Source organism: Pseudoliparis swirei, chromosome 1, assembly GCF_029220125.1.
Source record: "Pseudoliparis swirei isolate HS2019 ecotype Mariana Trench chromosome 1, NWPU_hadal_v1, whole genome shotgun sequence".
In the NCBI taxonomy this organism is placed as follows: domain Eukaryota; kingdom Metazoa; phylum Chordata; class Actinopteri; order Perciformes; family Liparidae; genus Pseudoliparis; species Pseudoliparis swirei.
The window spans coordinates 3,405,899-3,428,261 of record NC_079388.1 but is presented as its reverse complement, the minus strand read 5'-3'; the positions used below and the strand labels follow the sequence as shown (position 1 = coordinate 3,428,261).

The 22,363-nt window shown below is 42.1% G+C and overlaps 2 protein-coding genes across 2 annotated transcripts; both read left to right on the top strand.

Moving 5' to 3' along the window:
* Positions 1 to 500: 500 nt before the first annotated feature.
* pithd1 (PITH (C-terminal proteasome-interacting domain of thioredoxin-like) domain containing 1) lies at positions 501 to 4,420 on the top strand. Its single transcript, XM_056413152.1, has 6 exons — positions 501 to 777; positions 1,661 to 1,704; positions 2,016 to 2,093; positions 2,183 to 2,287; positions 2,822 to 2,930; positions 3,716 to 4,420. The coding sequence occupies exons 1-6, from the start codon at positions 592 to 594 to the stop codon at positions 3,815 to 3,817; spliced, it is 624 nt and encodes a 207-aa protein (XP_056269127.1). The 5' UTR covers positions 501 to 591; the 3' UTR covers positions 3,818 to 4,420.
* Positions 4,421 to 5,377: 957 nt separating this feature from the next.
* Positions 5,378 to 22,212, top strand: lypla2 (lysophospholipase 2). Its single transcript, XM_056415615.1, has 10 exons — positions 5,378 to 5,418; positions 13,435 to 13,528; positions 16,995 to 17,026; positions 18,157 to 18,222; positions 18,457 to 18,504; positions 18,652 to 18,722; positions 19,416 to 19,489; positions 19,607 to 19,708; positions 19,815 to 19,985; positions 20,061 to 22,212. The coding sequence occupies exons 2-10, from the start codon at positions 13,451 to 13,453 to the stop codon at positions 20,109 to 20,111; spliced, it is 693 nt and encodes a 230-aa protein (XP_056271590.1). The 5' UTR covers positions 5,378 to 5,418; positions 13,435 to 13,450; the 3' UTR covers positions 20,112 to 22,212.
* The last annotated feature ends 151 nt before the right edge of the window (positions 22,213 to 22,363 follow it).

The window sequence follows — 22,363 nt, the reverse complement described above, 5'->3', positions numbered from 1 at the left end:
GCTTCTGTACAACCTGCTGCTCCGCAAAATGCATGGGCCATAGCGTCGAAGAGGATGATTTCATTCCCTTTCAAAATAAAATGACTGCCTGCACTTAAAAGCGTCGTGGGATCTAGTCGTTCAAACTTCGGAAAAACTAGTAAGTCATAAATAAAAACGAATAAAACAATTATCTTTTGTTCACGGTAATATAATTTATCGCAGGGAATATATTTTCAACATTAATTTTCTTTCCAAAAGTTTTAAAATCAGGTTTAATTTCACAAAATTCTACCAACAACAGTTTATTTTCTAATACTTGTTTGCCTGATCTAATTTCAGACATTTATATGATTAACTATTTCCCCATATTAGGAATATCTTACCTGATTTAATAAACGCATTTGTCCGTAATACCATTTTTAGACAAACAACTTATTTTATTCTGAAAAATCTCAAACCGGAAGTACATTTATAACGCCTACTCGCTTGACAGCCGGAAGTTAAACTTGCTGATCGCGCTGGTTTACTTTCTGTAAACACACCGGATGAGCGGCAGGTTGTTATTCTCCGAGTGAACTGTGACGGAAAGCGGCGTTTTCAAGCTCCAAGATGTCCGGGCACGGACACGGTCACGCGCACGGGTGCGAGGGGGAGCACGAGCCCGCGGAGAGGGGCCTGGAGTACGGGCTGTACGGGCGCATCGACCTGGAGAAGATGCAGTGCCTGAACGAGAGCAGAGAAGGGGACGGCAAGCTGGTGTTCAAGCCGTGGGACCGGCGGAGGGAGCGGGACACGGTAAGGACCGCGCGGAGCCGCCACCCCGGCTGTCACGTCGTGGGCCCCGGGGATCTCGAGAGGGTCTGCGGCGGTCCCACGACGGTCTGCGCAGTTAGTAAATCCAACATGTGTGTTTGGTGTTCCTGCTGGAGGACACGAGGCTGCAGTCCCGTCGTTACTTTACTATTTGGGGTTGAAATCCAGTGATGGAATTAATTCTCTACTCCACTAACGTTAGCTAGTTAATAGCTACTTTACTTAAGTTGGTTTATATGTTTGAGATGCTTGTACTTTAGTTTGTAATGCTCCTACAGTTCAGAGGGACATATATTACTGTTGATTCACCACACTTATTAGACAAAAAAACACCATATGGAAATATTCGTTTCAACTTTTACCTAAGCCACTTATCATAACAACTACTGGAGTGTGATATGTAATAATATTTAACTCGCAGGGGACTTTTATTTTGCAGAACAACTACTTTATGTTTATTGTACATATAAAAACATTTTTTTACGCTTTTATTGAAAGGAATTATTATTCCCCCCATTGTTGAAATCATAAACATGATGTTAATATTAGTATTTGATATTTTGGTATGTCACACTGTTGCGATTGGTGGCAAAACTACATTCAAATAATTGAACTGCTGTTTGTTATAATCATATTTGATATTGACTATTTGGCATATTATTTTCTTGATCCACTGATTAATAGTTTTCTCTACAAAATGGTGGTAAATATTGCCCAGTACTAATTTCTCATACTAGTGTCTATGTGGCCCTAAAACCAGTCAAACCAGTCAAACCAATACCCCAATCTGATAGATTAGGGTCTTTGGTTTCTTGCTGCTCTAATTATTGTGAGGGAAGTCACTTTTGTTTGTGTTTTCTTTAAGTATGTCGAGAGTGACGCAGATGAAGAGCTGCTGTTCAACATCCCGTAAGTCCTTAAATCCTCCTCCAAAGCATACAGTATATTACCTTAAATGACACAAATAAATGAGAGACAATAGTTTAGATTAAAAGAATAAACATCTATGTCTCCTATGCCTGAACTTTAACCTTTTCTCCCGAATTAACAGATTTCCCCATGTAATTCCAGCTGGTTCTACTTTCATAATTCAGCGTTCATCTCTTGCTTCATGCCGTTCACCCCGTCATTGTCGTTTTGTCTCGGTAGCGTCTCTTTGGGATTCTGCCCCGTCTCATTAAAGATGGTGGCTAAAATAAACTCTGTGTCATCTCTTTCAGTTTCACAGGCAGCGTGAAGCTGAAGGGCATCATCATCTCTGGGGAAAATGACGACTCTCACCCAGCTGAGGTCCGACTGTGAGTGTCTCGCGTTGGAGACGCATTTTAAAGTTTTTTATCTCTCTAGAGCGAGCACTAGTTTTTATTTTTTGTTTCTTTCCTTCCAGGTACAAGAACATCCCCCACATGTCCTTCGACGACACCGGCAGAGAACCCGAGCAGGCGTTCAGACTCAACAGAGACCCTGTCGCTGAGCTGGAGTATCCCACTAAGTGAGAGCAGCAACTGCTTTGTAGTTGTTGTATTTGTTTATCCCCGATACACTTTGTGCCTGTAGACCCATCAGGTTCCCAAATCGACATTTCCCACCAGCCTTCTGATGACATGATGCCAGTTAGTGGTGCATTCAATATATCTGCAGTTTAAAAAGCCACATTTTATTGGTCTAATTCGTTAATTACTGCATGCTTGTCCCATAGTTTCCTTTTAGTTTTAGTTGTCGGTACATCCAAAATATGCTGTTGATCGTACATAAAAAAGTGTTAATTGGCACAAATGTTGAACATTGTATCTTTTAAGAGAGAAATCAAACTTGTCGCGTTTTTTATTGTGAAATCCCCCGCAGACAATTTTCCGAGGATTTCAGATTAGTTTGTGATTAATAAGACGGAGAAGCGATGACGCAACGTGGCTCGTTCGTTCGATGCTTGACGGCGTGAAGCGTTCAAAACACAAGTGGAAGCAACTCACCTGTTGGCCTCCGAGCTGCTGTCTCAATCTCTCCCGTTGTGTGGCACATTTCTCAGGATCGCCCGGTTTTCCAACGTGCAGCACCTCTCCATCCACATCTCCAAGAACTTTGGATCGGAGAGCACCCGGGTCTACTACATCGGTCTGAGGGGAGAATTCTCCGAGGTCAGTCTGCGTTACAGGAGTCTGTCTCTTTTTGTCTTTATATTCTATAATGCTCTAGATGTCAATGAGGGACGTGACATCCTCCCCAATGACCGTTCAGTGGAATCAAACGCCTCTTAAAAAAAAGGAGCAATAAACCCTTCATGTTGGGAGGGTTTATTTCAGGGCTGTTCTTTTAGTTCTATCTAGGTGGACCTAACTGGGTTTTAATAATACTATACTTTATACGTTACTATATCGACTTCTATAAGACCAGAGGAGTCGCCCCCTGGTGGTCAGGAGAGAGAATGCAGCTTTAACACATGGAACATAGACTTCTATACAACCAGAGGAGTCGCCCCCTGGTGGACAGAAGAGAGAATGCAGCCATAACACATGAAGCATAGACTTCTATACAACCAGAGGAGTCGCCCCCTGGTGCTCAGGAGAGAGAATGCAGCTTTAACACATGAAGCATAGACTTCTATACAACCAGAGGAGTCACCCCCTGGTGGTCAGGAGAGAGAATGCAGCTTGTACACGTGAAGCATACGCTTCACGTTTCAGACACAGGGGTTGTTGTGTGATTGTAGCACTGATACGGTCAACTTTTTAGAATTCCTGCCACTCTCTCATTGAGTTTTTGAAAACTAAAGTCGAACAAATGAGCATTGTGTATAACCAGCTGTTTTCTCCTCGTTAGGCCTGCTTTTCTTTTTACTTAATAGATTCAAACTGAAGCACTTTTCTTATATATCTTCGAATGTTTGCCTTTGTGGGAAGTTGACCCGTCTCTTTCACTTTAGGCCCACAGACATGAAGTGACGATCTGCAACTACGAGGCGTCGGCCAACCCCGCAGATCACAAAGTAGAGAGCGTCATCCCACAAACCAACTTCATTTCCTGAAGAAGCTTCAGAGAGTCGGAAGGAGAAGAGAGCGGAAGAGAGGGCTTCTGTGCCCTCTGATGGCTTGTCATTGACAAAAAAAAAGGGTTAGAGGAGGAATTCCAGGCTGCGTAGCGGCCGGCTGGTTCAGGCTTGACCGGGGACTTGGGTGCCGTACTCTGAAGACCAGAGAGCTCCAGATGAGTCTTGAAGTGCCATGTTGTTGCTCTGTTTTCTATGGCAATTAGGAGTCAATGGTTAATGTGCGGAAAAAAGCTTAAAAATGAAATGCATGTAACATTTGACACTTGGATAAAGTCTGTTATTAGTTTAACATGTTTCCAGATATCCCCCCCTTCAATAAAGGGACAGCTGCTTTCAAATAAAACACAGCGGGCTGGAAGTAAACCGAGTGATGTCACTCTTTGAATGATTAAACCACTAAAAGGTCGCTGTGTTTAGACTCTGGATTCGTGGTTGGCTTAACGCAAGAATTTTTAGGTATGAAACTTAATTTGCTCTGCAGTGAGAAAGATTAAAAAAAATAAAATACACACTGGATCCACAAGAACTTTCTTAAATGCCTAGAGATGAACATATTTCCAATAAAGCTACATTATTGAAGTGCTGGATTCTCTCTGCCACCTGGTGGTTTATTATCTTATGGGTCTCTCTCGGCCAATATGCTCTTATTTGTCTTTCCTCGGTTTTCCTCTGTGATGAGATGAGTTCCCAGGAGCTGCATGTTGCGTAATATTAGTACCATAATAGTAGATGGGATGTGTGTATGCAGTATTGAGACTCCGGCTTGGACCAAATCCAGCGCTTCCTGCAGTGGAGGTATGCAAACAGACTGAGGTGTGATTCCTCCACGATAACACTGAAATGCAAACAGGTTATTTAAGAAATAATGCAATATCGAAGAATTATTTGTTTTATGCTTAAGATACATACAATATGTTATGTTATGGTTGTTAATGTAGATATTTAGAGTCAACATATAATTAGAACCATTACATTTTACTTTTATTAGCTCACATTTTTTTCTGATTTGAAATAAAATACTAATATTGCTTACATGAATATACATTTAATTGTCAGTTTATACAATTGGGTCAACCCTTACTTTCTTCTGGTGGTACATACATATATATATTAGTATCAACAAGTTATATATGGAGAACTCTGTCATCCACCTCTACTCTAATATGATCATCCACATAAGTCATTAATAGGGTGTTTCAATGCTGTCAGCACCTCAGATGAAACCATTTAATTAAAGTTCTGCAGTACAGTTCCCATGTGTGACATACTTTCTTGAATGTCCGTTTAATATACAAAAATTAAACATTTCTGTGGCAAAATCTTCATTGAAATTGAAGTAACATATAGTTAATGAGTAAATATACTTTACTTCAACCACTGTGTATTTATATATATATGTATTATGGTTTTGTTATATTTACATTACATATATAGAAATCATAAGAGAATAAGATCGTATGCGACCTACGAGCGAAGGGCGTTGCTATAGATGACGTCACCACGCTCTGACTCCGCCCCCCGCCTGTGTGCGTCCAGTACCGGAAGTTCCGTTCCGTCGCGAACTCGGACAGCAAGCGGTAAGTGTAGTACATTTATATTAGCTAGCGGGCCGTGAGTGTAAATATAAACCACTTTAACCCGGTCCAAACTCATTATTATTAGAACATTGTATTCCTTAAAGTGTCTTCTAAAAAACGGCCCGGGTTGGAGGTCCGCGTTTGATTCGCAGCGTGAACCCGAGGTAGACGTAGACAGACACCGGCAGAAGACAATACCGTTTGTGTGAGCGCGCCCAACCTTAGCTAGCAGCGCCACTACCACTGGTTAGTGGGTAGCTGTGTGTGTGCGCGTGCCTGTGTGTGTGCGGCCAGATCAACCGAGATGAAAGCCGACCGCGCAGGTTGTGAGTTAGTCGTTGTGTTTTTCGGGGCAACGGAAGCTTTGCGCCGCTGGATGCCATCACTGCCGAGGAGGAAGGGTCGACTCACGCCGCTGCGCTCCAGCCATTCATTGTCTACTTCCTCTGCTCCGCCAACCGGTTCAAACTACAATGTATTTTAATTTGTACACAATCGTTTTACGCCTCGCAGTTTTGACTTTTCTCTCTCGCCTGCGGTGTGTTTCTACACCAGTAGCCAAGCTGTTAACCTCCATCAGCCGCAGGCGTGTGCGCGTGTGCGTGCGTGCGTGTGTGTGCGTGCGCGCGTGTGTGTGTGTGGAACACGGAGGCGGGGGCCGCCTGTCACTCACTGCCGCATATCATCCTGTTTGCAGCCATCCGGAGCCATTGAGCAAATAGATGTCTGAATGCAGCAGCCTGGTGTGTGCGCGCGCGTTCAGTCGTTTGACGTCCCATAAAGCACACAGATGCGCGCGCGCCGACTACAGCGCTACTCTTTTAGACTTAATTTTGATTTGACAACAAAAGTTTCCCTGTCGGACACCAACGGTATATTTGTTAAATGTATAAAGAAAGCAGATGTTTTATTTGTCTACTGTTGTGTATTAAGCAGAAAGTGTCAATAAAAAGGTGTAACATTATAAAAATTAGCAAACGACAAACATTTAATCCATTTTAACAGCTATAACCAGGAAATATTTGGCCTTTTTTTGTTTGTTAATGACTAAAATGGAAAGACAATCTAGAGGTGAAACAATAATTCTACCTACAGACATTAATTCAGACAATTTTCATAATGCCAATGTGAGGATTTTCATCTTTTATATATTCTACATACATTTCGAATAAAGTCATTTTGATATCTTACTACAGGCTCAGAGATGCAATTAATCAAAAACATTAACAGAAAATGTAAATAATCATCCCAGTCACAGCCTTACTGAAGCCTTTGATATCAGCAGAGGCCTGAATATAATTAGAAGATCAAATAAACAATATTCAGCAGTTCTACAAGAAGTCTTGGAGGCTTCTGCCAACTGAAGTTGCTGCATTTTCATCCACCGTTTAAATATGTGTCATTACCAGTAAAGGGCTGTGGAAAGTTCATCGTCTTTGCTGCGTCCATTTAGGTTTTAGAATGCAGGGTGAGCTTATAAATGACATTGAATTGAAACAAGTCCTGATTTGAGTAGTTTTTCGTACCCAGCCTGGACTGAACGCGGTGCACTCGGTGTGAGACTATTTATAACCGGCAGCCTCCTCCAGAAGCAGAGAGAGCGAGCCATTGTTTCTTGGAGTTTTTAAAAAACCCACACGTTTTCTTCTTCTTCTCGGCTGGTACTGAGGGCTACAGGTCGCTGTGAATCTGCTGGACCACAGCAGGTGGAGGAGCAAAACAAAAGAGTATTAACGAGATTAATGGCCTCTTTTTTGCGTGTTCTGCCCGTGTTTCTAGAGCTCGTTGGAACAGATTGTCTGCTGCTCCTGTGCGGCCTCCAGGGAGGCCTGCTTGTCGTTCGGCCTCTAAGTGGCTCAGTCGGCTCCCGCTCCGGGACGTATTGCAGCTACATGACATTTTGTGAAAATGCAAATGGTTTTCACACTGAATTATAATTTGATGACAGTGAATATCCGTCTGGTGATGCACATATAAATCTCATCACATGTAGTTTGTGTCAAAGCATTCAGATGGTGGACAGAGAGCTCATCTCTCTTCACTTGGTGCCAATCAAACCGACAACAAATCTCTCTTAATTAAAGGTATAGCACTATTATTATAAGTGTACTAGTACACGTCTTTCTTCTGCAGAAAATGTACTCTTCTTGCGGATATTTCATTATATCTGATATTGTTAGAGTATTAACTAGAATGGGCACTCGGTAGAGCGCATACCTTCGCATATCACAAGATTGGGCATTGAATTATGAAAATGTTGGCATTAGTTGCATGCCAATTGGATAAAAATTGACCGTGCTATGGTAGAAAGAAGATTTTGACCTTTTCATGACCTTGACCTTTGACCCGATCGATCCCAAAATCTGATCAAATGGTCCCCGGATAATAACCAATCATCCCACCAAATTTCATCCGATTCAAGAGGTTTTTGACCCTTTCGTGACCTTGACCTTTGACCCAATCAATCCCAAAATCTAATCAAATGGTCCCCGGATAATAACCAATCATCCCACCAAATTTCATGCGATTCGGTTTAATACTTTTTGAGTTATGCGAGGAACACGCATACAAATAAATAAATAAATACACGGCGATCAATCAACATTACCTTCCGCATTTTCAATGCGAAGGTAATGTTGATTGATCGAGTGCATTTTGGTGTTGTAGCTGCGAGTGACTCCCAACATAGGGCTCCGGCCCCTCCAACGGGTCACGAGGTGAATATGAAGGCTTATGACGTAACTCATGGGAGAGGAAAGAAGAAAATAAACTCCAATACATTCATTTATATTTCCTTACTGTAACCTATTGGGTAATTTAACCTTTTTTTTTTAAATCTGCAAACAGTTTAAATGGAAATAATCAAGTAAAATACAAGATTTGTACGTAAAGCGACTGGAGTAAATGTGACATTATACATGTGGAAAATTTCCTTTTTGCTGCTTAAAGATTGCTAGTGGAACGTTGCACACAGCACTGAAAGAGACGACTCCTGGTGCTTCACCTCGCCCATTTATTATTGAACTAATCCTCATTTATCACGGCGCCGCATGAGAGGCCAAAATCGCCTTCGTTTGTCCCCACGTTGGGCCGCTTGAGTCTCCACCTCCACGTTTATTTCAGCTGTGAATCGGACTTTCAGATGACACTTTGGTACCCGCCAGAGAGCAAACACTGAGCGCAGCAGAGCAGCGCCGGCTCGCCCATAACCAGGGTTGCCAGGTCTGTGTGACAAAACAAGCCCAATGGCCAATAAAACCAGCCCAAAAACCAGCCCAATATCAGAACTCAAAATATGCCCATAACTCCTTCATGATGCCCCCCTGAGATAGGAAAGTGACCCACTGCGAGCGTTGTCGACGGGGGGGGGGGGGTGCTCAACTGTGTGCGCGGATGTGTCGCCGTGTACGTGCTGATCTGGAGTCAGTTTGGTAGGATTTGGGTATAAATAAATTATTTCATTTTAAAATGGATTTTTATTTAAAGATATTCATGTAATTTGCATGCAAAATAGGTCTACCCGAACCAGCGGACAACAAATTCAACCCGCGGCAACACTTCAAAAGTAGCCCAATTCCGCGGGAAAACCGCGGACCTGGCAACACTGCCCATAACGGCGGAGGAATTTTAACACCCGTGGAGCGTCATCCCGCTCGAGGTTTAAACATTAACCGTCGTCTTTCAGACATTTCCCCGTCTCCCCGTCGCCTGTTTACCAATTGTGCGGCGCCTCGACCCGCCCGTCCCGCCGTGCCTCTTTCTTTCCAACGTCGATTGAAAGCTAAAGGGCATTAAGGCTTTTACTGCTCCGCGTTACTGTAAATCTGATTTGCGATCGATGGCGGAGCCACAGAGGGGATGGCCGTCTGCTACCGGGCGGTGGAGGGGGGGGGGGGGGATGCGTTTCATTTAGTTAATGAATCTGGTGACTTGCTGACACCTTGTGACGGCTGTTTTTAGGCTCAGCAGCAGCTTCATTATGCGGGTTTCTTTTTGCATATAAGTGGTATGTTCAGCCCTGTTGTTGCTGGCTGTTACCCAGCCGGAGGTCACGAGGGCTGGTCGTTGTCACTTAAACACATTTAGTCCTCCTAAACTACGGGACGGATGGCACTTTCCATTATTTGCGTCTGCATGTAACCTGTTTACGACGAGCAGTGTCAGAAACACACCAGGGCAAAGGGCAAAACCGCCCCAAGAAATACAGCTGTGCCCCTGATATCACGAGGAGAGGAGGCAAACAAGCCCCCAGAATTTGATAATTTAATCGTGTTTTGTTGTGTTCTTTGTTGTGTGTCCGATCTCTATTGCTTGTACTACGTAGAAAAATCAAGACATATAATTTTAATTATAAAGGAAATAAGTTATAATTAATAATAGTTGTTTAAAAAATGTAATAACAACAAATAATCACAAAGAAATATGAAAATAATTTAATGTGATCGTCTGATTACTTTTTTAATTTTTTTTATTTTGTTAAAAAATCTAAGAAAACACTTTGAATCTGTAGACTACTGCCTAATCTTATTATTACCTAATAGTCTTATTATTGCCGAATAGTCTTATTATTGCCTAATAGTCTTATTACCTAATAGTCTTATTATTGCCTAATAGTCTTATTATTGCCTAATAGTCTTATTTTTGCCTAATAGTCTTATTATTGCCTAATAGTCTTATTATTACCTAATAGTCTTATCATTGCCTAATAGTCAGTGCGTTTACATGATGGTATAATTCAAATCTTGCTTTAGTCGGACTATGCTATCTTTTGGGGGATCTGCTATTATCCCAATATACATGGCAGTGAGTAATTCGAATCATTGGCCGAAAGCATGTCACATCCGATACGATAGGCGGCGCTGTTTTCATTACAACTCGTGGTGATACAGCCATTTCCGCTTGACCTCTTCACCACTACCAACAACAACATTTCTAGAAAGATGGCGAACAGAGAGCAAGGCGAAGCTACATCCCTCTACTATTCTTCCATGGTGTTAATAGGAGTACAGCGAATGCAAATGGCGCAATTGGCTGAGTTGATAACGGAGAGAAGACGCCGTCGCCGAAGGTACACGGAGAATTTAATTTATCGTCTCTTTCGACTTCCGGGTCACGACATGGGAGGTAGGGAGGGAGGGCGGCGGGATCTCGAGCATGCGCAAAGACGCAAAGTCCAGTTCCTAATCGAATTCAGAGTTACATGCCGCGAGAGTCGAATTATCAACTGGATCGGACCGAGCTATCCAGGGGTGTTAATCGGACCGAAGTCGGACCGCACATAGTCCGACTAAGGTGTTTACATGAAACGGATAATTCGATTTCAGTCCGACTAAGCCAATAATTCGATTGCATGTAACCGCACTGACACTTATCATTAGCTAATAGTCTTATTATTGCCTAATAGTCTTATTATTACCTAATAGTCTTATCATTGCCTAATAGTCTTATCATTGCCTAATAGTCTTATGATTACCTAATAGTCTTATCATTACCTAATAGTCTTATTATTGCCTAATAGTCTTATTATTGCCATTTGATAACAATTTCTCATATCCTGTAAGCTTAAATAAGTACATTTATTATTTTTGAACAACTTGCCCCTAATTTATTTTTAAATCCTCCCCCCCCCCCCCTTCAGTCAGTGAGGATAATTTTGTGCCCCCCAAAAAATATGTGAATGTCCTCCCCTGACGACGAGCGCCACTTATTCCAAACTTTGAATGCATCGTGGATTTTAACTTTATTTTTGTCAACCCGGTTTGTATGAAGGAAAATAATTGCAATAACACATTTTTATATCACAACAAAAGAGAATTGTATACAGTACAGTTATTGGTGATGAAAAGGAGCCGTCAATAGAGCCCAACATAAACTATATATATATGTTCTCTATTGATTTTTACACAAGCGGAGCATCTTATCAATAATCTTGATACCAATTGATCGGCGCCGCTAGAGCATTTTATAAACTCTCGCTATCGGCAGGATGTCACTGTTCACGGCCCCGTTGATGAACATGTATGAACACTGTTAAAGACCCAATGAACTGGCACTAGTACTGTGAGACTGGGAGCACGAGAGACTTTGATTACAGTTTTAGAAATGATTTATCTATATCGATATATTTGTGGAATAAACCTTTATATGGAAAAACCGTCAGCACATTATTACGGCGATGGGTTGAGCTACAATATGTAAAACAGCTATTTTACAGCAAGCATGTACATATTTGTACTCATGGTTGAACTTTGGATAAAAGCGTCTGCTGAATGACACGTGATGTAAGAGGACAAGTCATGTCTGCTCGCTTTCTCCCCAAAGAGTTTTCCTTCAAATGTATAAAGCAACTAGAATGGGCACTTGGTAGAGCGCATACCTTCGTATATCACAAGATTGGGCATTGAATTATGAACATGTTGGCATTAGTTGCATGCCAATTGGATAGAAATTGACCGTGCTATGGTAAAAAGAAGATTTTGACCTTTCCTTGACCTTGACCTTTGACCCGATTGATCCCAAAATCTAATCAAATGGTCCCCGGATAATAACCAATCATCCCACCAAATTGCATGCGATTCGGTTTAAAACGTTTTGTGTTATGCGAGTAACACGCATACAAATAAATAAATAAATACACGGCGATCAAAACATAACCTTCCGCATTTTCAATGCGAAGGTAACAATAACAGACCGTGATAACCATTGGATGATTAATCAACTCGGCTTTTTCCTCATCCAAACGATCGTCTTTATATCGTTTTCGGGATCACTCGACGCTCTCACTCAAATCCTTTTCTGAAGATAGAAGACGAAACTTACGGTGCGCTGTTTTGAAATGACCTCAACCCGAACATGAGACTTCTGAAGTGCCGTTTCTATTCGGTCGACGTGGTGGTGGGTCGGCTCTAATCCGACTGGACATGCTGAGGGTTCTGTTGGCTGGGCGGAGCGAGGGAGACGGGATCCCCCGTGGTCTTGGATATATTTCAAATTGCACCGTGAAAGATGAACTGAGAACTGAGTATTGGCTCATAAAAGTAATTGTCGCGGAGCTAATGGCATTCCAACAAAAACTTCATTGACCCCCGCTTTAAAAAAATCCCACTTCTTCCATCAAGATGTCGCGGCTGCTCACGGCCCAGTTTATTGCTCCGGGCGATAAGCGAAGTGAACATTGATCTTTGTTGGAGAGGTTCTCTCTCTTCTCATCTGGACCTTTGCAGTCGCTCCAGATCCTTAAAGTAAAGTTGTCTGCATCATTTGAGTAAACCGATATTCATTTGCATTATTAAAGCCCATCATGAATGCTTCAGAACCACAGCGATGACAGGCGTGGAGTCTGATCTCCGAGTGGATTCCTCATGTTCCTCCTCCGTCATGCGAACGGTCTCGTGGTGAATACCGAGCTTCTGGAAACTCTTGACATCATGTGGCGGTTTTTGCAAATTGCTTAAATAGTTACCTTTGCATTGAAAATGCGGAAGGTAATGTTTTGATCGCCATTTATTTATTTATTTGTATGCGTGTTCCTCGCATAACACAAAAAGTATTAAACCGAATCGCATGAAATTTGGTGCGATAATTGGTCATTGTCCGGGGACCATTTGATTAGATTTGGGGATTGATCGGGTCAAAGGTCAAGGTCATGAAAACGTCAAAATCTTCTAGAATTGTATGAAATTTGGTGGGATGATTGGTTATTATCCGGGGACCATTTGATTAGATTTTGGGATCAATCGGGTCAAAGGTCAAGGTCATGAAAAGGTCATAATCTTCTTTTTTACCATAGCACGGTCAATTTCTATCCAATTGGCATGCAACTAATGCCAAAATGTTCATAATTCAATGCCCAATCTTGTGATATGCGAAGGTATGCGCTCTACCGAGTGCCCATTCTAGTTTGAAATGTATTGAGTGAAATAAAAGCTCTTTGTTGGGCTCATGACAGCATATTTGATGTACGTCTGCACTCGGTTGACCTTTTCTTCTTCTTCCTGTCCTCTCTTCTGTCTCCAGCACTTCTTCACAGTGTATGTGTGGCAACAACATGTCTGTGCCGCTACTCGACGAGGCCGTGACGATATCTGGGATGGAGAAGGAGACCGCGGCGGTGAGTGGAACTGTGGGGCGCGTCTTACGGTCACCGGGCAGTTTAGGGCGAAAGTGGGTGTCACTTTTCATCAAACGGAAGGTTCCCCGTGGTCGTGTTTCATGGAGGAACTGGGATTAAAAATAGATCAGCCGTTCTTTATTTAAATATGAAAACCAAAATACCTTTTGGCTTCTGAGAATGCCGGAGACTCGTTTCAAGGATTTTATTTGCCATTCGTGTTTCGACCAACAGTCCAGACACATTGGAGTTATTGTGCAGGGCTCTCCGAGTCAACAGAGGTAAAAACACACAACAATAAGAAAAATATAAAAACACACAATACATAAGGTGGTAGTTTGTACACTATTAAATACAGTTTTGGAAACAGGCTAGCCCTGAGTGCTGCTCCCAGCTTGTGAAAAGAAAAGAGGGGAAAGGGGGAGAGTTACAGTTGGTACAGAAAGTATTCAGACCCCTCTAAATGTTTCACTCTTTGTTTCATTGCAGCCATTTGCTAAAATCAAAAAAGTTCCTTTTATTTCTCATTAATGTCACTCAGCACTCTGTTATTCTTTTTTAATAAATTTGCAATCTGTTTTTTTCTGTCCAGATGGGCTGCTGAGTTACATTAATGAGAAATAAAATGAACTTTTTTTATTTTAGCAAACAGCTGCAATGAAACAGAGTGAAACATGTAAAGGGGTCTGAATACTTTCCATACCCACTGTCAATGGGGATATTGCACAGATTAGAATATTGCACATTTTCACAGATAGTAATAGTAATGTTTCTCATATTGCACATGATAAGCGAGCTGAGCAGGTGTTGGGTTTTTGTTTACACATTTCTTAATCGGCCTTTCCTCGTAAATCCAGATTGAGTTTGACTTCTTTTTATTTGCCTTTCACTAATTGTAATGGATCGACTCGTTAAAGTGGAATTATAATCTGGTACAAAGGCAATCATTTGAAAAAAACTAACATTAAATTGATTTGGTTGGTTGTATTTAAAGGCTGACAAAATCATATTTGAAAATACGTTTGAGGAACAGCTAAACATTTATCATCATTAACAACTCAACAAGATGAGCGTTTAAATATCTCCAGCATGATGCATTGTCATGTCCATAGATCGCATTTTAATAAATGTGGAATATTAACAGCCAGCAACATTCTTCCTCATTATCTTGACGAAGTTATTACTTTATTAGATCACTCTTGATTGAGTTTCATCAATCTATAACATTACGATTTTTTTTGTAATGAAAAAATAGGTTTTCTGGAAAAGATTTAAAAGAATTGTAAAGATAAATTGCCGCCCCGCCACGAATATGTGAAATCTGCTAAAGTCTGACTCATATAGTTTATTAGAGGTCACGATGACTAAAGCTACGGCCAGATGGAAGAAAGTACTCGATGTAATAGCTTTCCATAGTTAACCTAATAAATCCTGTTTCATCGTATTATGAAGTATTATTTCAGTATATTATATTTATATATATATTATATTTAAGTATATATATATTAATTTATTCTTATTTTTAATTTAATTTTTAATTTGAATATATACTTTAAATTGTAATATTGGTTTCTTGCTATTCCACTTGTTTTGCTTTGACTCTCTGTGGAGCACTTTGTAAACATTGTTTTTAAAGGTGCTATATAAATAAAGTTGTTATTTTTTAAATTATTATCATTGATCTGTGACTCAATCTGGATTTCCTGGATTTAATCTGATCATCCTTTCTTCTCTCACAAGCTAAAATAAGGCTACATTAAAAAAACGAAAATAGTCTCCCTTTATTCGTAAAGCTTCCTGAAAAGCTTGATTTAATTTGATTACAATCAAGTGTACACAATGCTTATATTTTAGGGATGCACCGATCTGATCGGCGTCGATCCATATCGGCCGATATTCCCATTATCGGTTTTGATCGGCGTTCTCAAAACGGCCGATCAGATGACGTAACATCTGCGAGAAAAACTATCAGAGACGTTTCAATCGCGGCGCATCGCAACGGAGACGATGCGCCCGGCGAGGGCCGCAGAGTGAGAGGTCAGAGGGGATCCTCACCACCGAGCGGCGTCCCCGTCCCCCGAGTTGAATCTCTGGGACGACTCAGCCGACTCTCACATGTCTGAGCCCCTATAGACTGATGCTCACGGTAAACGCATTCGATCGGGAGCAAAGAGGGTTTTGATAAAGTCAGCGGAAGGATTTATGTGACAACATCCGGTTTTGCAAAGTTAGCGGAAAGAACCACGTGAAACAACATCCGTTTATCAAAATAAGATGTCGACAAATCAAACACTAACATATAAAAGTAAACAATTAACTGATTTTGTATCTTTAGAGATCGTTTCTGAGATTTAGCTTAAATTATGCTAACATTAAAACATTTTTACTGTACCAAGGAAGAGTTTATAAAAATAAGTCAGACTTTTGTATGTTAAGAAAAGTCCTGTATATAGATTTCCCCAAGAGTTCCAGGAAATGAATGATGCAGATGTGTTCCATACATATCTGAAATCACATACAATAGCAATCAAACAATTTTAATGTGTCAATTAGGACATTTTTCAAAGTAAAAGTCCTAAATGTTTAAAGAAATCTGTAATTTCTTTAATGTTTGAGTTCCTTTATATATTTATTTCCTCATAGTCCTAGGCAATAATGCTACACAATAAATAGAATGCTTCAATCAACACCGTGATCGGTATTATCGGATCGGCAGGTAGATTTCAGTGATCGGTGATCGGTATTATCGGTGATCGGCAGGTACTAATATCAGTGATCGGTGATCGGCACCAAAAACCTGATCGGTGCATCTCTATTATATTTCATCACAAACTCCTCAATCTGATTTTTTAGATATACCTGTAAATTACCAGGCCATAAAAAATAAAACGTTGGACCTTTGCTGAGAATAATGAACGAGGATTTAGAAACATTCAGCGCTTTGCACTACACAACAACAACAACAACAACAACCCCTCTTCCTTCATGGTGGGAGGCCACACCTGGAGCAGGATGTGAGGCGAGGACAGTAGACGCTCGGCTCGCTCCGAGAGGATAAATGAAAGGCGGCGTTTCACATTTGTTCAACAGCGGGATCAAAGCTCTCTAGATCCTTATTCCCTTTCATGGTTTCTCCGCGGGGAGTGTGTGGGAACGAGCAGGGAGAACTTATGTCGGCAAGAATTTGAGATGGGCCTCGGTTTCCCCCGTTTGGAAACAAGCATGCAGCACTCACGTCGTACTTTGTGTACTTTGTGTACTACGAGACATAATGGGGGGAGTTGTCTTCTAGAGGGTTTTATCGTGGGCTCTTCCCTCCAGCTGTGATGGATCAGAACATTCTCAATGTCTTTGAATCCACATTTTTGGTTTCTTTGGGTATAATTTAATTATTTAGAGTCCTAATATCTAAAGAGACAGTTCTAATAAGTTTTCTTTCTTTTCCTTTATCATATATCTGCTGCAGGTGATCTTCCTTCATGGGTTAGGAGACTCTGGGTGAGTGATGTTTGACTCTTTATTCAGTGAAAGATTAAACACGCCTGTTTTCTGTATTCGTTATTTGTCACACGTCGATCGTATATTTGAACAATGAAGCGCGTCTATACTTTCTTCATCACTTTTCATGACGATAAACCTTTGGACTTTTTTTGGTACGAACTAAAATGTATTAGTAGAATAGTATAATGAAAAACAACAATATCTTATTATTTAAATTCAGGAAATGTTCTTGTCCGGCTGCTTGCGTTGAGATAGATTTGGCCTTTTTATCAAATATAAAAATTAAAAAAGGATACTGGAAGACGATGTTTCAAAGTAACTTTTCATACATGTGTAAAATAATGACACGGCCGCCATGTTTGCCTCTGAGCTGCTGCTGCGTGCACACGGAGAGTCCTTCTCTCTCGATGAGAAACGTCGTCTCCTTGAAGCTTCCGGCAAACTGTGGTTTAGAAGTAGTCAATGAAAGTCAGTAAATAGCAACGCGGTGCCTTTTTTATATCAATACACAGATTACAGAATACATCGTTTTATTAATCATCCGCTGATGAAGATGAATTTGACCCGTACCGACGTGAGCGCTGTGTGTGGTTGTGAGAACACTGCACAGTGGAGAGTAACTCATCTCTGAGTGGAGGGGGCTCTGAATGCAGAACATAACAAATGAAATGTGTAATATTTTAATATATTCATCCCGTTTTGTTTTTTTGCATCTGGTCTTAGATGTTGAGCTTCGTGACCTCGGTACTTCTGACATCCTGGCTAGAGGCGTCTTAAATTTACATTTGGCTTTATACATTTTTAGAAAAAATATCAGATTGTTCGAACCGCCCGAAATACCTGAAGTGGCGCCGAGCGTAAATGCGGCTAATTGATGTCCTCAGTCACGTCGTTGAATCTCATATAATTCACCGCTAACGACGCAATGAATGACTAATTCAAAAAGCTCTTAGACCGGCTGAGTCACTTAATCAGCTGTTAAATCTGTGTGAGATCAAAAATATCCCCTCTGCTGGGCGTCGAGTACCTAATTGAACCTGTGGTTGAGGCCACACACTCAACAACAACAACACACTCCGTTGTTGTGATGAGACACAAAGAGCCTCTTTCTCTCTGTTTCTCATCAGGCACGGGTGGGCCGACTCTCTGACGGAGATCCGGCTGCCTCACGTTAAATTCATCTGCCCCCACGCGTAAGTGTGTTCCTCCAACTCCTGTCGTGTTTTATCACACCGAAGACCGCCGCCTGCCCGCAGCGGAGGAAAGCTGATGTGTTGTTCTTGGTGTGGTGGAGCAGCCCAGTGCTTCAGAATCAGCCTGAACCCAGTAATCTGTAATCGTCGGTCTTATCGAGTGAATAAATCAATGCGCCAACATTTGTTTCCTACACTGACGTGTCACGTTCTCCTCCCCCCCCCCCCCCGCAGGCCCCCGATCCCTGTCACACTCAACATGAAGGCCATGATGCCCGCATGGTGAGTTGGCGCCGTGAAACAGACGGGACTTTTATTTTTATCGCCCCACACTGGCTGCCTTTGTTTCCCTGGAAACCGCGAGCAGGCATCGACAATACCGCGCTTGTATTTATCGATTTCCCTCAAACCCGCCGCCTCTCTGTGCAGGTTCGACCTCATGGGTCTCAGCCCCGACTGCCAGGAGGACGAGTCTGGAATCAAGAAGGCCGCCGACAGCAGTGAGTGAATGTTTATGATGACATCAGATTTACGCTGATTCACTTCAGGCCCCGAGTTCTGATGTTTGACCTCCTCACAGCCTCAAATGTATTGAAGATGTGAGGCGCCTCCTGGTGGTCAGAAAGGTGCCTCCTGGTGGTCAGGGAGGCGCCTCCTGGTGGTCATTATAAAAGATGACAGCCGCATTACATGTTACAGGGTTTATACGGTGATGGAAAACCTGGAAAAGTCATGGAACTAATTTTTAAATGGTTATTTCCAGGCCTGAAAAAGTCCTTGAAACAAATTAAATCCCAAAAGTTTTGGTAAAGTCATGAAAATGTGTTTTATTCACATGTTTGTTTACGCAGAGTTTGAAATAAATATTCTGTTTTTGAAGGAAAGACGCTCAAAATATAAACCGGCATACGCTCGCGGCGCACGTTTTTTAATTTTATTATAATTATTTATATAAATGTGTATTCTTTTAATCAAGCTATTGCCTCGCATTCATTTGTGTCATTCAAGATTTTACTCTATGCTGGAATTCTCATTGTTGGTTTAAATACGACATTTTCTCACTTTTTTAATGTTTACAACGAGATCTCACTAAATGTTTGGTCATGGACATGTGGTTTAAAGTCCTGGACACCTATTGGTCCACATGTGTGTGAACCCTGACGTTAAGTAACACACACCCTGCTCTCCTTCAGTCAAGGCCATAATCGACCACGAGGTCAAGAACGGGATCCCCCCCCACCGCATCATGCTGGGAGGCTTCTCACAGGTAGGACTCGCGTCTCAGCATCGTGTCGGGAGAAGCGTCACACGTTAAACGTGTCTCACTCTCTCTCTCTTTCTCTCTCGCTCTCTCTCTTTCTCTGCTTCCTGCTTCCCTCCTCAGGGCGGCGCCTTGTCCTTGTACACCGCCTTGACCTGCCAGCATCAGCTGGCTGGCGTTGTGGCTCTCAGCTGCTGGCTTCCCCTCCACAGGAGTTTCCCATCGGTACAGTCAGGGTTTCAGTCGGGGGGGGTATGGATCTTGGTTAAATGTCTAACAGGCTGCCTTAAGATTGGAGTTTATTTAAGTCGGTGTTGCGTCGGTCCTGCAGGCGTCCAGTGGCCATAAGAACATCCCGATCCTGCAGTGCCACGGCGAGATGGACGCCATGATACCGGCGCAATTTGGCGCCATGACGTCCCAAAAACTCAAATTCATCGTCAACCCTCAGCTGGTCACCTTCAAAACCTACCCAGGGCTCTCTCACAGCTCCTGTCCTCAGGTGTGTGTGTGTGTGCGTGCGTGTGTGTGTGTTGGACTCGTCCCCCGTACCAACACCTTCTTTGCTCTCTTGCAGGAGATGGCGACGGTAAAGGAATTCATCGAGCAGTATTTGCCCCGAATCTGACCTCGTCATCCCCACTGTGACCTCTCTCCCCGAGACACTGACCTCTCACCCTTTGCTCCGCCATTCTCCCACAGGAAACAGCCATGAGCGACCCCCCATCCCCTCCTCTACTTCCCACACACACATCGGCAAGATGTTAAACACACGCATGAAAACCACGCACACATTCGATAACACGAAAGATTCGACCCACGCAGACCAACAACACGCGCGTGCTCCTCCACGCAGTCCAGCAAGGCTCATACCGGCGCAAAGGAAACCACTGGTTTGATTCTCACAACTAAGCGCTCGCACTCACAAGTCTTAAGCCTTTCGGAGGGAGAAACACTGACTCGCACTATACATTCCCTTTGGTAATATTTCAAATGCCTCCCCCCCTAACCTCAGCTTTTCTCCACTCCAGTTTCATTTTGCTGTCCCGCGCTCTCACGCCGTTCACGCCTCCATCGCTGCGTCAGTCTGTAGGACTCCAGGTGGAAACCAACAAGCAGGTAGACGTGTTTCTGGTGCGGTCGTACGAAGGCGCGGTCAGACCATCGCCTCTCTGGGCTGCTTTGGTTCAACCGCCACATCGGATGGCGTCAAAATTCAATCAGATTGGTTAAAAAACGTCCGACTAGACCGACTGTCAGTCTGACTGGTTTCCCTCCAGCCCCACAGGACTCTGACCAGGTACAGCGAGTGCTGGTTTTTAGAGCTGGTTACCTAGCAACCCATCCATCCCAGCGCATGCCACCTCATGACACGTACACCGCAGCCCGTCCGGGTCTCGGATCGGGTTATCTACTCACAGATAAACCCCCTATTTTTTCTTCTTCCCCCCTTCTTTGTTAAATCAAAGTACCAACATTCACAAGGGCCTCTCATTTCTTTTCTTTTTTTCACGAGTGTGATAAAACATCTTTGAAGTACATGAAGAAAATCCAATTGTAATAAAAGAAAACTTAACCATCGATGCTATTGCCGCCCCGTGCTGTTTTATTTCAAAATGTCCTCGCCTGCATGTTCGTCACCTCTTCCTGCTTTACGGCATGCTTTCTGGGAAATTACCAGTTGATGTTATTCTTTTTTTAAACAAAGGCGTGTAGGCTTACAGATGTCTGAGTTGCATGAAATCAAATGCTCTAGATGCTCAGACGAGTCGCTTCACTGTTCCTCCCACCGACTTTTCCTCTCAAAATCATCTTCCCCGTTCAATCCCCTCCCCCATTAATTAATCTCAGTGGTTTTTAAACTCCGGGATATAAACCTGCTTCTTCCACGACACCACAGCAGATCTGAGTTTTTACGCTTCAGACCATTTGTTCCTCACAAAAGGTCAGAAAATATTACCCTCTTTAGCAACTAATAGAACATGAAAGGTCAGACTCCAAGTGACCCCGATGCTCCCCACTTTAAAATACAACGGCTATACACCCGGAGGGCTTCGGCAAGAAGCGTTTCCAACTCAAACCGAAGGGTGATTTTACAAGTAATAATTTAAAAAAAATAATCTTTAACAATGTGTGATCCTTGAACATAGAAATGTAACTGATGATTAGTGTGTGTGCTTGAAAATATATATATCGGGTGTTCTTCATTTTCCTTTTGTGAATGTTAATGTTGCTCTAATGATATGTTCTGTACGGCTGTTCTTCATCCTGATTGGTGGAGAGAAGGACATCGGTTTTGATTGTGAACAAATCAATGAATGTCTCGCTGACTTCCTCGAGTCCTTCTATGTTTTCACTGGATCTCTGATGCAGCTCTGCTTCTCTTCATGCAGTTTATGTTTCTCCTCTTTGACACCATCCTCATCTTTTTTTTCTTTGTTATTCCAACATTTTCCAGCCTCTGTGTTTTGTGTTTCCTCCTGGGTTGTACGTCGTCATTGGTTATGTTTTTACATACGTGTTTTGTTTATTGGACTTATGTTCATTGTGTTTCGTCACTGTTTTCATCTCATTCCTTTTTTGTGTCTAATGATGAGCATTACAAAAAAAGAAGAAAAAAACATGTTTAGGGGAGACTTAGTGGTCTTTTTGTTTTTGTTTTTTGTTGGTTTTCAAAACTACCCTATGCAGAATAAATGACAATAAAAAGCCCATGTGATGGAAGCATCTTTTTGGCAAAGGAAAAAATGTGTATGAGGAATATGAAAGCCTTTTGAAAAATGGTAGGAACAAGTCATTGTTTTTAAAAATCAAGTCTTAATGTTTATTTCATATTCATTATTCATGCGGTGCTCAGAGCCACTTCAACATGTTAACTTA